General features: G+C 34.3%; 1 protein-coding gene across 48 annotated transcripts in view; it reads left to right on the top strand.

The window, feature by feature from the left end:
- The window catches only part of LOC106868745 (FH1/FH2 domain-containing protein 1), a 357,696-nt gene that overhangs the window by 295,130 nt on the left and 45,080 nt on the right, over positions 1-17,486 (top strand). For all 48 annotated transcript variants that reach the window (XM_089357753.1, XM_089357767.1, XM_089357752.1 and 45 more), the window contains 5 exons: positions 1,720-1,787; positions 2,669-2,774; positions 4,338-4,432; positions 11,527-11,638; positions 15,708-15,802. In XM_089357753.1, the coding sequence (XP_089213879.1) occupies positions 1,720-1,787; positions 2,669-2,774; positions 4,338-4,432; positions 11,527-11,638; positions 15,708-15,802 (476 nt within the window). The remainder of the gene's footprint in view (positions 1-1,719; positions 1,788-2,668; positions 2,775-4,337; positions 4,433-11,526; positions 11,639-15,707; positions 15,803-17,486) is intronic.

Below are 17,486 nucleotides of genomic sequence, written 5' to 3'. Positions count from 1 at the left end.
CTATTGAATCAAATCTCCTTACCAACTTCATTGGAACATAGCAAATTATTCAAACATAATATCATGCCATAGCTACTTTAGCTTAATTTTTCTTTGTGTATAATCATCATCTTTATTTTTCTAAGTCCATGTAACAATAATAAACCAACAAACCATATACATACACAAATGCACACAGACACTTTTTCCTACTTTTTTAATAGGTCTCACCTGCTGAGTGAGACACACAATAAAAAAAGTGGAAAGTGGAGCAATATCCATGACCTCTGCTGCAAGCTCTCCATGACCAATGTAGTTAATATTGCAGATATTTCAGGTCAGCATCTGTAGGAAAGGCATGCACTAGGAGGAGATTCCAGAGTGATGTTTCTTAAAGGAAAGGACTGGGCATAGAGGTTAATGTCAGAGCAGGGATTGAACAGTAGGGAATAGTGATACAAGAAAGAGCAGCTTTGTCTAAGAAATGCTGGTACATATGTTGGAAGTAAACAAAATTATCAGAGATTTATTAGTATCAGGCTGAAAGTCTTATTCACTACATATGCAGATATTCCAAATACTTAGGTTTACATATGAGTTATGTATATCTACATGTTTCTGTAATTTCTATGTGAAAAACTGTATCTACACACTTCGTTTTTGAAACTTGTTCCAGCATGTAATAGCTTATGAATCTAAAAAATTACTAACATTTATATATTTTGATCTTGGTACAACATATACAGGTGCACACACACACACACATTTTATATTTATAAGACATCAGCATCATTTAACGTCCATGTTCGATGATGTTAATATTGATAGATAGACTGACAGGTGTGTGTGGTGTAAAAACCACGCCAAAACAGACACTGAAGCCTGCTGCAGTTTTCTTCTTGGCCAATTCCTGTTAAGCCGTCCAATCCATGCCAGCATGAAATGCGGATGTTAAATGATGAGGATGATGATATATGGAATACAAATACTAATCAGTGATGTACATAAATACAAACTTGCTACCTGTTCAAATATGCTTGAGACATATTCAGATCTGTAAAAAAGCCATTCACTGAATGAAAATTAGAACTTTTAGCATGTGTTGTTTTGTTTTGAGGTATGTTTGTATATTTTGATTTTAAAAAAATTTTAAAGATTTGACAAATAAGGAGAGCATTTTATTAATTCTGGTCCATCTTAGTGACATGCTATAGTTAGGATATTAGCTAAACACTAGTAATCCATTTTGTCCCACAGTAGTGTTGGTGGCGGTGACAGCTTAGCATTGAAATCTGTTATTCTTTAATTTGTAGCATGTGCTGTAGGAAAGAGATAATTCTATTTGAGAGACCAATTCCATTTGCAGAATAGTATCAGAAAAATTTGTTTATTTGATTGTTATTTATAAACAGAATTTATCTCTGACTTGACATGTGTCATTTCATACTGTATACAATGATTAGAGAAAAATACAACTCTTGTCCTGATTACATGGTTACAGCTTATTATATGGAAATTAATTTTATAAATCCTCTATAATCCTTGTGTTGACTGATTGCTATTACAAACGTTGATAAGAAATTTTACATGCCTTATACTCATTCTACTTCTAACTTCTCTGGAAACTATCTCTTGTGACACATATTTTTGAAATTTGATACTTCTCTGTGTTATTAAATCAGTATTGTAATTAATTATATATTTAATCAAGATGTTCTTTCTTCGTTTGCTATTTTATAGAGAAACTGTTAAATTCAAGTGGACGGGAACTCCGTCGAGCTTTATTCTCATTGAAGCAAATCTTCCAGGTAAATCTCTTGGATATCTCATTAATATTGGTGATTTTTACTCATTATAATGTTCATTAACAATACCGTTCTTCTGTACAAACTCGTTTCCATTGGTGATGTCATACTTTTGTGTACATGATTTATAGTGTATTAGATTTAATATATGATTAATTTCATGAGAAGGAGACTTGATTAATTCTCAGAGTATTTTATGCAAGGCTGCGTGGTTAAGAGGTTTGCTTCCCAACCATGTGATTTGGGGTTCAGTCCTACTGCATGGCATCTTGGGTGTCTTCCACAATAGCCTTGAGCTGACAAAAGTCTTGTAAGTGGATTTCGCTTGTGTGTCTGTTAGTATCTCCTTGTCTTAACCTTGCGCAGTGATTGTAAATGAGTGTCACTATCATATAAGAAGCGTTATTTATTTCCAATCTTCTGTAAAAACATGCCCAGTCATTAGGAAATATTACCATGCTTGGAAATGGGTGTATGTTGGTGACTGGAAGAACATCCAGCTGTAGAAAATGTGTCAATGAATTCTGATCCATATAAGTATGGAAAAATGGACATTAAAATAATGATGGTGATATGACAAGGAAGATATTATGATGATAATGATGATGATGATCTGATATGATATGATGATAGTCTAATATGATATAGTGATGATCTGATGCTGAGGTTTCATTTTGTACTATGTTACTGTCATTTCATGGCAGACATTTAATTATGGAAAAGAGTTCTGTATAATTATCATCATAGACCAATGTAAAATTATATTTTTATAAGATCAATTTTTTTATCCTATTTTGCTAATTGTTCTACTTAGTCATTTCTAAACATTTCCTGTACTGTCTGCTACTACTCACAAAAGTATTTTTTTTCTTATTTAACTACAGGATGACAAAGATTTAGTCCATGAGTTTGTGGAAAATGATGGCCTTGACTGTCTCATTAAAGTCGGTGCTGAATCAGACCAGAATTACCAAAATTTTATCCTTAGAGGTTAGATACAATTTTTATATTTTTCTTCATTACATCAAAGTTTTTGTTACATTCAATAATTTTCATTCTTTAATCTCAACCTGAAACTTAGTAAGTCATTCATAGATCTCAACCAGAAACTTAGTTAATTGTAACAATTAGTACTTTTTTAAGCAGTGTGTCTTATCACAATGCTAGAAATTAAGAGAGCATCAAACCTAATTGATTCAAACGAAAATGTCCTTTAACCCTCTATTAGGTTACAGGGTCACTATTAAAAGCTTTGTCTTCATTTAGTGTGCTAACGATGAGTTGACTGACCAAAGACTTGCTTCCAAAGCTATTCACCATGGCTGAAAATTGCAGTTACAAAGAAAAAATGAATTACAATTAATAAACTTGGAATTGAACTCATTAGATTGACTCAGATTACTGAGCAAAAGGGAAGCCTCTATGCAGTCACTTAACTTGCTAGAAACAACAGTTTTATTTTCTTAATTCACTCTACTTTGAAACCTTTATCATGCGTATCTTCTGAGAAACAACCGGTCATTCCACTGGTTACAATGAGGATTCCAATCAACAGAACAGCCCACTCTTGAAAGTAATGTGCATGTGGCTGAGTGCTCCACAAGCACATGAACTCTTCATGTAGTTCTCAGGGAGATTCAATCCAACACAGAATGTGACAAGGCTGGCCCTTCAAATTACAGGTACAAATCATTTTTGCCAACTGAGTAGATTGGAGCAATGTGAAATAAAGCATCTTACTCAAGGACACAGCACACCATCTGGAATCAAACTCATGATCTTACAACCACGAGCCAAATGCCCAACCTCTGTGCCACACACCTGCACTACACAAATGAAAGTGCAATCAGAAACTGCATGTTAAGAAATTGTGTTTCAGACAAGTCTTAGATAACTTTCAAGAAATTCTTGTGTCTAGGTACACTGTGGCATATAAAATGAAGTTATCTTCACAAAGACACAATAAAATACCTACAGTGGATTTGAACCCACAAGCTGTGAGCTTATACTTCACTATGGTAGTCACTATGCCACATTACTTCTGTTCCTACTGATAGTTTGATACTTTTGAAATCAATCTCAAAGAAAATACGACACACTTAGGTTCTATTGAATATTTTAATTTGCTGTTGTTAATTTTTAGTGAAGGTACTTAGTCTAGTGTTGGACCCCCAATCTTATAATTGTAGGTTCAGTTCCTGGAAAGAGCAGCATGTTGTGTCCTTGAGGAAGGCACTTTATTTTATATTGCTCTATTTCAAACTCATTTGAAAATAAGTTGCATCCAAGCGTTGGTGCAGCCCTCTCTTCCTTCTGCTGTTATATTTTCACTGTTCTGCTGGACCAGGAAGGACAGGAGATCTGAGAGGGTGACAACTACAAAAACATCTTTAACATTTAACAAAATCATGGTACATGCTGCCAAGTCGTACACTCTTGGTAGTAACAGATATGGTTTATGGTTTTTTGGGGGGTTTTTTTTTGGAAATTTAATGTGTTCATCCATAAATTTAATGCCAGTTTCAAACTTAATTTCTTTTTATTATTTTCCAGCTCTTGGTGTAGTGATGCTCTACGTTGATGGTATGAATGGTGTGATCCGGCATAATGCAACTGTGCACTGGCTTTACTCCTTACTTTCTTCCAAAGTAAGTTTCCTGCTTTGATTTATCAAATATTATTGTCTCAGAAGCAAGCAAGCACTTAATAACATATTGGTGGTGGGGGCCCTTAACTTCTGATGAAGTTGCAGGGAGCACTGTTACAATATATGGCATGTCTTGACCATTTTAACCCTTTAGCAATAAAACCAGCCACATCTGGCCCAAATTTTCTACCTGTTTTATATTCAAACCAGCAAGGTCTGACCTCTCATGTCTACCCTACAATGTCATTCTAAAAATAAACTATTACTGGCCTTTGTGCCAGTGGCACATAAAAGCACCCACTACCCTCTCTGCGTGGTTGGCATTAGGAAGGGCATCCAGCTGTAGAAACTCTGCCAAATCAGATTGGAGCCTGGTGTAGCCATCTGGTTTCACCAGTCCTCAGTCAAATCGTCCAACCCATGCTAGCATGGAAAGCGGACGTTAAACGACGATGATGATGATGATCATCATCATCATCATCATCATTGGAATCTCAAAACTATAAGATGGTGCATGACTAATTAAAAAAAGTGGGAATAAATGAGAATTACATTTGACAGAGAAATCTGAATGCTAAAGGGTTGGACTTGGCAGAGCCCTTCCTTATCCAAGACTGAACACAGCCCTTTTCTTACAGAGAGAAAGTATATGAAGATGAGAGCGAGGAACAGAGAGGAAGATAATTCAGCCTTGTACTTAAAAGATACTTGATTTAATATCTTCTGGAATAACTGCAATTGTAGGATGTGGGTCATTGTACAAACCCTGTGTGTAAACACATCTCTAAATGAACCCTTTCTTTGTAATAAACATATGGTCTTGAAATGTCCATGTATGTATATGTGTGCATATGATATATATACGAGTGTGTGTGTGTGTGTATATATATGTATGTATGTATATATATATATATATATGTATATATATATATATATATATATGTATATATGTATATATGTATATATATATATATATATATATATATATATATATATATATATATATATATATATATGTAGGATTCAGTTGAATTAGGTACTTAAATAGAGCTCATTAGGTTGGAATAATTGACACACACACAACAATATTATGTAAATATCAAACTTGGTACATAAGTACCAGCCAAATGCTATATATATATATATATGTATACATATATGTTTATGTATGAGTATGTATATTGCAAATAACAGCAACCTATCTACAATTGTTTTCCCATGTGACCAGAATTATGTACAAGATCTATGAAAGTTCCTTGCTTACATTTAAATTAAATTTAAAGAAAAAATATCTAAAATGCATTTGCAAACATACAAGTTTGTGGAAGTTTATCATTATTATTATTATCATTATCATTATTATTGAGTGAGAGAGCAGTGCATGCCATCAAAGTGACACAGGGGTAAAATATTATTATTATTATGGTTCAGTAGTTTTATTTTTATAACGTGCTTTCACTTCACTACCGAGCGCAGCTCTGTGCGCCTTGGGTATGTGCTGTAGTTTGCTGTGGTGTTCTTATGGTTACTGTATTGAAAGTGTTTTGCGTAGGATGTGTGCAGTACCCAGTAGTGCAATTTTCTGTATGTTATATATATTTGTAAGTCCTGGTGTTTTTGTTATGTATTTGTCTGAATATTTTTATTATTATTATTATTATTATTATTATTATTATTCCATTGCTAGTTTAGATGTTATTTAAAGTTGTTTCTGGCTTATAAATATACTTCTCTTTGTTGTGACTATGTTCTTTGTTATGACTTTCTATTGCTATTAGTTAGTCATGTAGCTAGATATTTTTAGGAGAAAAGGAGGGGAAAACAGGGTAGCTGTGATGTCGATACCTTTCCGAAGAAAAGTAAAATGGTTCCAGCTGGTGTTTTGTAGATGTGGAAATGATATTATTATATATTTTTAGGATTCACAGATGACAAATTCAATAGGAAGGGTATCAGCTTACCATTCACAGAACCAGCAATTCTAATTTCATTATTAACACTCACCTGTGTCCAGGAACAAGATATGTATATAACTGTCCTCTAGCCATGTCTTTGAAAGTATCTGGCCTAGTGGTTAGATTGTTTGTTGGGTTTTCATCATAAGGTTAGGGGTTCAATTCCTAGACCAGACAGAGCATTGTGTCTTTGTAAAACAAAGAAAAGAAAGAAATGATATTTGATTTTATTTGCTAATTAAACATTTTAATTAAACAATTTGCAGATCTAAACATTAAACCAACTATTTAAGTGATTCTAAAATTTATTACAAGGGAATACTACTATAATATAATATTTCCTAATACTACAATTATTAAAATGAAATGTTAGGGAAATTAAATAGATGCAGGAGTGGGTATATAGTAAGAAGCTTGCTTCTCAACCACATAGTTCCAGGTTCAATCCCACTGCATGGCACTTTGGGCAAGTGTCTTCTACCATAGCCTTGGGCCAACCAAAGCCTTGTGACTGGATTTGGTAGACAGAAACTGAAAGAAGCCCATCATATACACACACACACGTGTGTGTGTGTATATGTTTGTCACCCCACCATCACTTGACAACTGATGCTAGTATGTTTTCATCCCTGTAACTTAGCGGTTCAGTAAAAGAGACTGATAAAATAAGTACTAGGCTTACAAAGAATAATTCCTGGGGTTGATCTGTTTGACTAATGGCAGTGCTCCAACATGGCCACAGTCAAATGACTGAAACAAATAAAAGAATAGTTTGTTTAGAAATATTAACTCAGAAGCTTATGGAAGTGAAATTTTATTGAAAGTAAGGGTTGTAGGGTTAATCATGTTATATTAGCTGTGGATAAAAGGTATTTCTTCTGACTCATTACATTCTGAGTTCAAATCCTGCCAACTTTGCCTTTCATCCTTGCAGGTTCAGTAAAAAAAATAAAGTACCATTTTTGAACACTAGGGTCAATATAATCGACCACCCTGGAATAGCTGACCATCTGCCAAAATTTGAAACCATTGGTGTTGTTGTTTATTTATTTTTTTCTTTCCTTTAAATCCTCTCCTTCAAACACGTCAAAATCAATGGGAGCGACCATCATCATTATTATTAAAGCAGTGATCTGGGAGAATCATTAGCATACTGGACAAAATGCTTAGCAGCGTTTTGACTTTGCCTTTCATCCTTTTTGGGGGTCACTAAAATAAGTACCAGTTGAGTACTGGGGTTGATGCCATTGACTTATCCCCTCCCAATAAATTTCAGGTGTTGTGCCTATAGTAGAAAGGTTTATTAATATTATTATTAAGGCAGTGAGTTAACAGATCATTAGCAAGCTGGGAAAAATACTTAGCGGCACTTCTTCCAACTTTACATTCTGAGTTCAATTTCCATTGAGGTCAACTTTGCCTTTCATCCTTTCAGGGTCGGTTAAATAAGTACCAGTTATGCACCGGGGTCAATGTAATCGACTTAATCCTTTCCCCCAAATTTGAGGCCTTGTGCTTCCAGAAGAAAGGATTATTATTATTAGGCAGCAAGCTGGCAGAATCGTTAGCACGCCGGGCGAAATGCTTAGCGGTATTTCGTCTGCCGTTACGTTCTGAGTTCAAATTCCGCCAAGGTAGACTTTGCCTTTCATCCTTTCGGGGTCGATAAATTAAGTTCCAGTTATGCACTGGAGTCGATGTAATCAACTTAATCCCTTTGTCTGTCCTTGTTTGTCCCCTCTATGTTTAGCCCTTTGTGGGCAATAAAGAAATAAGAAAGGATATTATTATTATTATTATTGTTATGTTTTGTGTGTGGTGAAGTATGTGACAGCACGGAGATTTGCAAGTGAGAGTTGTCAACTGCCTCAACCAACCACTGATATTATATTTACTATATTAATACACCAAATTATTAGATTAACGTAAATTTCCTGTCTGTTTTTTTTTTTTTTTTTCAACACCTTTCTTCATACTCATTTAATTGCCTGGTTAATCCGTCTACATTTTTATCTCCTCTCTCACTCTGTCTCTCAGTTTCCTTCTTTACCCCTCTTTCCATTTTTCGCATGTGGTTATGAAATTTGCAGCTACATACGCTGGTATGCAAAATATTAATACTACTATTACATCTTTGCAATGACATAATCAGCACAGTGACCAATGTAAGCAGGTATCTAAAAATACACCTCTGAAGAAATAGATATGGCAGCAATGAGGATAATGGTAATGATAAGCTGGATTTTTCATATTTGCAAATGGAGGGATATTTGTGAGGAAGAGATTTGATCAATTACATTAAACGAAGGCAGGGGAACAAAACTAATTACTGTATACCATTTAGTTCAGCACTCTGCCATTACCTTCTTATAATAATATTTTCTAATGAAGATATTTTTTAGGGAGAACAAAGGTCACTCAATTAACTAGACCCTTGTACTTGACTGATACTTTATTTTATCAGCTTTGGAAAGATGGAAAAAAATGCCAAGTCGCTCCTTGATGGGATTTGCATTCTGAACATCAAGAGCTATAACTAAATACTAAAAGGCATTTTGTCCATTGTTTTAACAATTCTGCCTACTCACTGCCTCACTGCCCTTGCTTTCATCATCATCAGCAGCATTTTGTGACCAGTCTTTTCATTTTTCATGGGTTAGGCAGGCTTTCTCCAATACAAGGTCTTACCACTTGTTGTGGTCCTATGTAATTTCCGTCATTAAAGTTCAGTATCCTGAGATAAGCCTTCACAACTTCTTCCCATATTTTCCTCTTCTCCACACTCTTTCCACTTGGAATTCTTGCCACTTCACCCACCTGTCATTCTATTTATGCATCAGTTACCTTTCTGTGCCATCATAATCTTCTCTCCAACATTCTAACACAGTTGATTCCTCTTATGTTCATTTTTCTCTCAGTCCATCTGTCTTCCCTGCTCTGTCACTCGTGCATCACTCAGATCATACTCACTCACTTAATATCATTCCCACCTACACTTATCCTGTACATTCAATGCCCATGTTTTGCTACCATGCTATATTAGAAAGCATCCTACAATCTGTTCTTTATTCAGAGAGAGGACCCTTTTATTATCAGTAAAAGTATTCTTTATCTGTTTCAATCTAAAAAAATCTAGCCATGTTGGAGCACTGCCATTAACAGTAATGACAGTTACCGAAACATTTTTCTACTATATCCTTACTCTGGCTACTATTCAATTTTTTTTCTAATCACTTAGTGAGAGAATAAATGACAAAGCCTATGACCTTTTTTTAAGTCCTCCAAAACTGAAGGAAGAATGAAGAAAGTTATCATCAGACTGATGACCTGGTCTGACTGTTTATGACAGTCGTTTCCACTAAAAGTCACTCATGGACTAGATGATGGCATTAAGCTAGGAGATACATTAAGTCTATGCCATAATGATAATAACAATAATAATTATCCTTTCTACTACAGGCACCAGGCCTGAAATTTTGGAGGAGGGGTAAGTTAATTACATCAACCCCAGGACTCAACTGGTACTTAATTTATCAACCTTAAGGGATGAAAGGTAAAATCGACCTCGGTGGAATTTGAACTCAAGACATAGCAACAGGTGAAATACGGCTAAGCATTTCACCCAGCGTGCTAAAATAACCCTTTCTATTATAGGCACAAGGCCTCAAATTTTGGAGGAGGGGGTCTAGTCGATTACGTCAATGCCAGTGCTTGACTAGTACTTATTTTATTGACCCTGAAAGGATGAAAGGCAAAGTCCACCTCAGTGGCATTTGAACTCAGAATATAAAGCTGGAAAGAATATTGCTAAGCATTTTGTCCACCATGTTAATGATTCTGCCAAATTGAAATCCTTTCTACTAAAGGCACAAGGCCTGAAATTTGGAGGCGGAGCGGGGGGGGGGGGGCTAGTCAATTACATTGATCCCAGTGTTTCACAGATACTTAATTTATCAATCCCAAAAGGATGAAAGGCAAAGTAAACCTTTACAGAATTTGAACTCAGAACATACAGACGAAATATCACTAAGCTTCCACCTAGCATACTAATGACACTGCCAGCTCACCGCCTTCATAATAATAATTATAATGATGCTAATAATTTCATAATAGGCGCAGGGGTGAAGTAGTTTAGTCAGTTATGTTGACCCAGCAATTGGCTGATATATATTTTACTGATCTCAGAAAGATGAAAAACAAGATTGACTCCAGAAAGTTTTAAATTCAGATCCTCAAGGGACCTAACAAAATAAAGTTTCTTGACACTTTACTAACTCTACCCTTTAGTGTTCAAATTAATGTCAAAAGTAATCCTTATTCATGTACGCTTTAAAAAATTAATCTGGTATTATCTTGTAACTTCAAGATTTGAGAGATGTAATTGTTTATTTTTCGAATGACATTGCAGGGTAGATGTGAGATACTGGTTCTGGCCAGTTTGGGCATAAAATGAGTAGATTATTTGGGCCGGATATAGCCGGTTTAAACACTAAAGGGATAACCAGCATCACTGAAATGAACTAACATATTCACAGGGTTGTTTGGTCATTGACTTTTACAGAAAGATGTCTATTTATTTATTTATTTATTTTATAATGTATAAACTATTATAGAAAAAAAGAAATAGCTAAAATTGGAGTGGGACTTACTTAATATTTCCTCAATCTTCCGGTAGTTTGCGGTCACCACATTCTTCCTGGTAACAGTCGTAAATCCTTTTTATAGTAAGTGATCAAAAGCACTTCTTAATTCCCATGTATTCTTCTTATGGTGCTGGAATGGAGCCGATTTGAGTAGGAGATTTTGTCAAGTGTTTTCCGGCTATTTACTGGCTTCCCCTTTTTATAGACATTCCAGCATTAGTTAACTCAAAGTATATACACACATGCACTCATATATACATGTGTGTGTGTGTGTGTGCACGCACATACATATATATATATATATATATATATATATATATATATATATATATATATATATATAAATATAATATAAACATTAGTTGTGTAGATTATTTGTGGGAAGCAGTCTTGGTTTCTATTCAGCAGTTATGGTAGCCAATGTGCTAGAGGACCCTGACAGTTTTCTTTGTCGAGTTCCCGCTTACAACATGTGTACTCGTTCTCTGTTTTTGCAGCATAGACTTGTCGTGAAAACTGCCCTGAAGTTACTGTTAGTGTTTGTGGAATACTCTGAGGTAAACACCCAGCTACTCCTTCGAGCGATCAATAATGTGGACAAACAACGTGGTAAGTTTGTTTTATTTTTTATTGAATTTTTAGCATTTGTCTTATTACTTTTATTTATTCTATTTATTGGTGGGTGAGACATATTTGAAGTTTTCTTTATTTACCATCGTCAGTGGAACACACATACACACACACACACACACACCTGATTACCTTGAATTGTTTATTAGCTTGCAAAGCACTTCACAATGGATTTGTGTTGCTGTTTTTCGAGTTGTTCAATATTTGGTCAAGATAAAAAGTTTTTAAAAAAAAGGATAGAGTACTTGAGTTTACTATATGTTAGCTGATATGATGTAAAATCACTTTCACCTCATAACAAATGCTAATTATTAATTTATAATTATTGTTATTATTAGAAGTCAAATTGCATGAGATGATTACAGTATTTATTTATCTATTGTTTGTTTGTAATGTTCTTTCCTATCATAGTTTGTTTTCAACTACATTGCACATATATCATCATCATCATCGTTTAACGTTTTGCCTTTCATGCTGGCATGGATCAGATGGTTTGATAGGAGCCAGCCAGTCACAAGCCTGCACCACACTTCTGTGTCTGTTTTGGCATGGTTTTTTTCAGCTGGATGCCCTTCCTAACACCAACCACCCAGCAGAATGGACTAAGTGCTTTTTATGTGGCACAAGCACATATGTGTGTGTGGTTTTGTATTTGTCCCCTACCACCATTTAACAATTGGTGTTGTTGTATCCCCATAACTTAGCAGTTTGGCAAAAGGAATTAATAGAATAAGTACCAGACTTTACAAAAAATGTAATAAGTATTGGGATCAATTCATGCAACTAAAATTTTTCAAGGTGGTGCCCCAGTATGGCTGCCAAGCAATGAATATAAGTTGTTTTTTTTTATTGATAACAATAAAAAAGATGCATGAATTATAAAATAGATGCTTCTAAATGATATTCATAGATTAATTCTTATTATATATGGAACTAAAGTTATAAGAAAAAAAATGTTTTTTCTTATATTTTAAATTGCATAAAAACTTTATAATAATCTTGTGTACGTATGCACATCAAAACAACACACCAACACCCATACATGTATAAATAGTGTCTGTTTGTACTTTAGTGCAAGAACACTAAGCACTCACTGTACATTTGTACCAGAAGTGTATTATTTTCTCACACTTGAAGGTGTTATACAGGTGACTAACATCAGCTGTATACATCAATAGGCCTGGAATTTTTTATGTATGAAAATTGTGACTTTACCAACACACTGTCATATATATTTATGCAGGTGGATTTTAATGACAAATAAATATTAATTATTTATATCGTTAGTTATTAAGACTAAATCAAAAGTAATTAATGTAAGTGATACAATGTAATATAATAACTTAATAATAAATGTGAGAATTGACATTCTAAATGAAATTACAAAAACGTACAAGAATTGTGATTTTGTTAATAAAGATGTTAATCTTGGCCATCTGTTTTAATAACTCGTTTTAGCTCTTTCATTAGAGGAATTGTAGAACTGCTTCAGTAACTAAGACAGGTAAAACAATTCAACCCTCTTGAGACCAACCTGCCTGAGACCACTCTTGATTCTGTGCTATAAATTTACTGGTTTAAAGTGGTCTAAATCAAAATCTGTCAAAATTTTGTGTTAATTTATGTTCCAAACATCAGCTTAACAGTGACAAATTCTTTCTAATCTTCAAAATCAATTGATTCAAAGGCAGTGTAGTATTTCAACAGAAATATGGTGACAGAAGGGTTGAAGATATGTTTGATGTGATAGTCACTGAAAAGCTAATCCTTTAACTTTTACTAATGCCAAGAACTCAATAATTTGATATGTTGTGTGTGTACATATATATACATAAATATATATGTATGTATGAGTATGTATATATATATATATATATTGACTGACCGTTGACTGAACACTATTCAATTTTTTTTCTCCGTGTTTTTCTCCTTGTCTCCGTATTCTTTCTGTTGAAGAGCGTAGCTCGAACCGTCAAAGACTTTCCGTATTCCCGAGCGTCATACTAATATATACTTTTGTTATTTACACCACCTGTCCTCGTCTGTTGTTATTATTTGTATATTCTCCCATATATATATATATAGTTTTATTGAATATAATAAAGGCTATTAGGTCAAGGCCTTTAGCCTTGGGTTGTTGACTTGAGGCTGTCTATTATACAGCGTGGGAAAAATGTACATCAGTCAATTTTTCTATGAAGCTGTGAATCTTACAATGTGAAATCATTTTTCTCCACTTGTTTTCTTTATTTTTTTCTTTAGTTTTTTTAGTTTTATTTCTGCTGTCCATTTTCTGACACAGGCTAAAATTTAATTTCTTTTTATTTATTTATTCTTATTTTTAGTTTATGCTTATCAAGACATTGTTGTACTAAGTTTCTATAATGTTCCTTACATAATAAAGAAGCTATACTTAAAAATAATTATTCAAATTGACTCACATTGTAATTAGCAGTTTGTGTTGCAAATTGCTTTATAAACATTCACAGACTATGGTTTTATAAAAATATTAGTTAGGTTTAACCCATATAATAATTGTTTAAATCCCTATCCCTTTATTATTATTATTATTATTATTATTAAGGTGGCAAGTTGGCAGAAACATTAGCAAAGGCAGTGAGCTGGCGGAATCATTAGAACACCGGGCAAAATGCTTAGCGGTATTTCGTCTGCCGCTACGTTCTGAGTTCAAATTCCGCCGAGGTCGACTTTACCTTTCATCCTCTCAGGGTCAATTGAATAAGTACCAGTTATGCACTGGGATCGATATAATCAACTTAATCCGTTTGTCTGTCCTTGTTTGTCCCCTCTATGTTTAGCCCCTTGTGGGCAATAAAGAAATAAGAAACATTAGCATGCCAGGCGAAATGCTTAGCAGTATTTTGTCTGTCTTCACGTTCTGAATTCAAATGCCTCCAGGGTCAGCTTTGCCTTTCATCCTTTCAGGGTCAGTAAACTAAGTACCAGTTACACACTGGGGTTGATATAATTGACTGGTCCCCTCCCCCAAAATTTCAGGCCTTGTGCTTATAGTAGAAAGGGTTATTATTATTATTATTGTTGTTATTGTTAAGGCGTCAAGCTGGAATCATTAGTATGGTGGATGAAATTCTTCGTGCTATTTCCTCTGTCTTTACATTCTGAGTTCAAATTCCGCCGAGTCAACTTTGTCTTTCATCCTTTCGGGGTTGATAGATTAAGTACCAGTTGAGTGCTGGGTTCAATGTAATTAACTGATCTCCTCCCACAAAATTTCAGGTCTTGTGCCTGTAGTAAAAAGGATTATTATTTATTTATTTATTATTATTATTATCATCATTATTATTAAGGTGGTGACCTCACAGAATCATTAGCACACCAGGCAAATTACTTAGCAGCATTTCATCCATGTTCCGAGTTCAAATTTTGCTGAAGTCGACTTTGCTTTTCATCCTTTCAGGATTAATGAAATAAATACAAGTTGAGCACTGGGGCCAGTGTAATTGACTGTACACCTCCCACAAATTTTTCAGGCCTTGCACCTATAACAGAAAGAGTTATTAAGGCAGTGAGCTGGCTGAGTCATTAGCACACTGGGAAAATTGCTTAGCGACTTTTTGTCTCTCTTCACGTTCTGAGGTCAACTTTGCCTTTCATCCTTTTGGGGTCGATGAAATGAGTTCCATTTGAACACTGGGGTCAATGTAATCGACTTTGCCCCTCCACCCAAATTTCAGATCTTGTGCCTGTATATCTTTTCGTTATGAGAGACTGATGTCTTCACAAAAAGGTTGAAAATTTTCATGTTGTGAATGATCTATCGAAAAAGAAAAGATATTAGATATATTTTATGTATTAGTTTCTAAATAAATTTTTAATATTATTTAATATACTAAAAAAAAAAGCTTCTTTGAATATTAAGCATCAATATTTATTTTAATAATATTGTTCGTTAAAGTTCATTAATAAACGTCTAAGAACTTCTATTCTGTAATAGCTACCTTAGAAATAATTATCACTATCATAGATGTTTATATTTTATTTATGTTTTACTTTTCTCTATGTTTAGGGGCGAAACCATGGACAAACGTCATGAATATTCTGGATGAAAAAGGCGGGTCAGATTCTGAGCTTTTAAATTATGCTATGACCCTTATCAATAAGGTATGTGAACCAGACCTTTGATTTATGTTGTTCAGCTTGAGAGTACTAAGAGCTATCACATTTCATAGTTTGCTCAAGAGAAAACCTTATTATAAATGGAAACAAAAGAAAAAAACTTACAAAACCAAAAATCTGTAATTAATTGATTTCTACATAATTGCTATATTTAGTATTTATATATTTAAACTATTATATAAATGACAACTTCTTTTTCAATTTCTTTGTTATCATCAGTAAAACATTAATTTAAAATGAAGCAATTGTAATCATCATCATCTTCATCATCATCATCATCATCGTTTAACATCTGCCTTCCATGCTGGCATGGGTAAAATAATATTATTGTAATTATAATTTTAGGGGCTAACAACTATTTTTTTAAAAAATATATCTACTCTATCTTGAATGTGTCTATGATCATTGTTAGGCGTTTTATTCTTGAATATGTACATGGTACTGGGTTGAACTTGAAGAACTAGGAATTTTATGCCTATAAACTAAGTAATGACATTTTTATAAGACCATTGACATATTTCTTAGTACTTTGTGCACCTCCAGAAATAACATACCTCATGATGATCAGAGGTCAAACTGATCAAAATGTAATGTAGATGTAAATATTACACTATGTAATAAAATTTTTATCTGTCTATCTATTTATTTCATTTATTTTGTCTTTGGTCAGTAAGAATTATTTCCTATTTGCTTCTGTCTAGAAATCAAAGGAAATGACTGCTATTCCCTTCAAACTTTACTTTTGTGATTTGGACATCAATGTTTTGAAGCTGACCTATTTCCCATTACATTTCAGACAGACTCAGTGCTGTGTTGCTGAAGCAGAAATATCATTATAGCAAATATTCTGCTCAATGCCACAAATTTGCTTGTCAGTTACTTGACCATAATCACTTTAGCATGACCCTTAGTGGCTGATGATATGTGCATCTCTGATCATAAGCAGGCGTAATGGAGAAGCATCAAAGTCATGTTTTGAAAGGGATTCTTTGGGGTTTGAATAACTGTAACAAAAGCATACTTTCTAGGGGTAAGCAAATAGGAAATAACAATTGCTACCCAAGGACAAAAATTATGTTACACATAGGCATAGGAGTGGCTGGGTGGTAAGTAGCTTGCTAATGAACCACATGGCTCCAGGTTCAGTCCCACTGCTTGGCACCTGGGGCAAGTGTCTTCTACTATAACCTTGGGCCGACCAAAGCCTTGTGAGTGGATTTGGTAGACGGAAACTGAAAAGAAGCCAGTCGTATATATGTATGTATATATGTGTGTGTATATGTTTGACATCACTTGACATCCGATGCTGGTGTGTTTACGTCCCCGTAACTTAGCGGTTCAGCAAAAGAAGACCGATACAATAAGTACTAGGCTTACAAAGAATAAGTTCTGGGGTCGATTTGCTCGACTAAAGATGGTGCTCCAGCATGGCCACAGTCAAATGACTGAAACAAGTAAAATATTAAAAGAGAGAGAGAGAGAGAGTGTGTTATTTAAAAAATTTTCATCTCCACGAATGAAGGTTAATCATTTTCATCCTTTTCATTTCCTCTTGTTTCACACTGGCATGAGTTGGCAATATTCTATGCCTGGACGCCCTTCTTGATGCCAAACATTACATACACACATCTACACACTTATCTTACAAAACTGTTTTGTTTGCTTCTTT

This window comes from Octopus bimaculoides, chromosome 9 (genome assembly GCF_046866305.1).
Source record: "Octopus bimaculoides isolate indiv1 chromosome 9, ASM4686630v1, whole genome shotgun sequence".
In the NCBI taxonomy this organism is placed as follows: Eukaryota; Metazoa; Mollusca; class Cephalopoda; order Octopoda; family Octopodidae; genus Octopus; species Octopus bimaculoides.
This window is presented reverse-complemented; position numbering and strand designations above follow the sequence as displayed.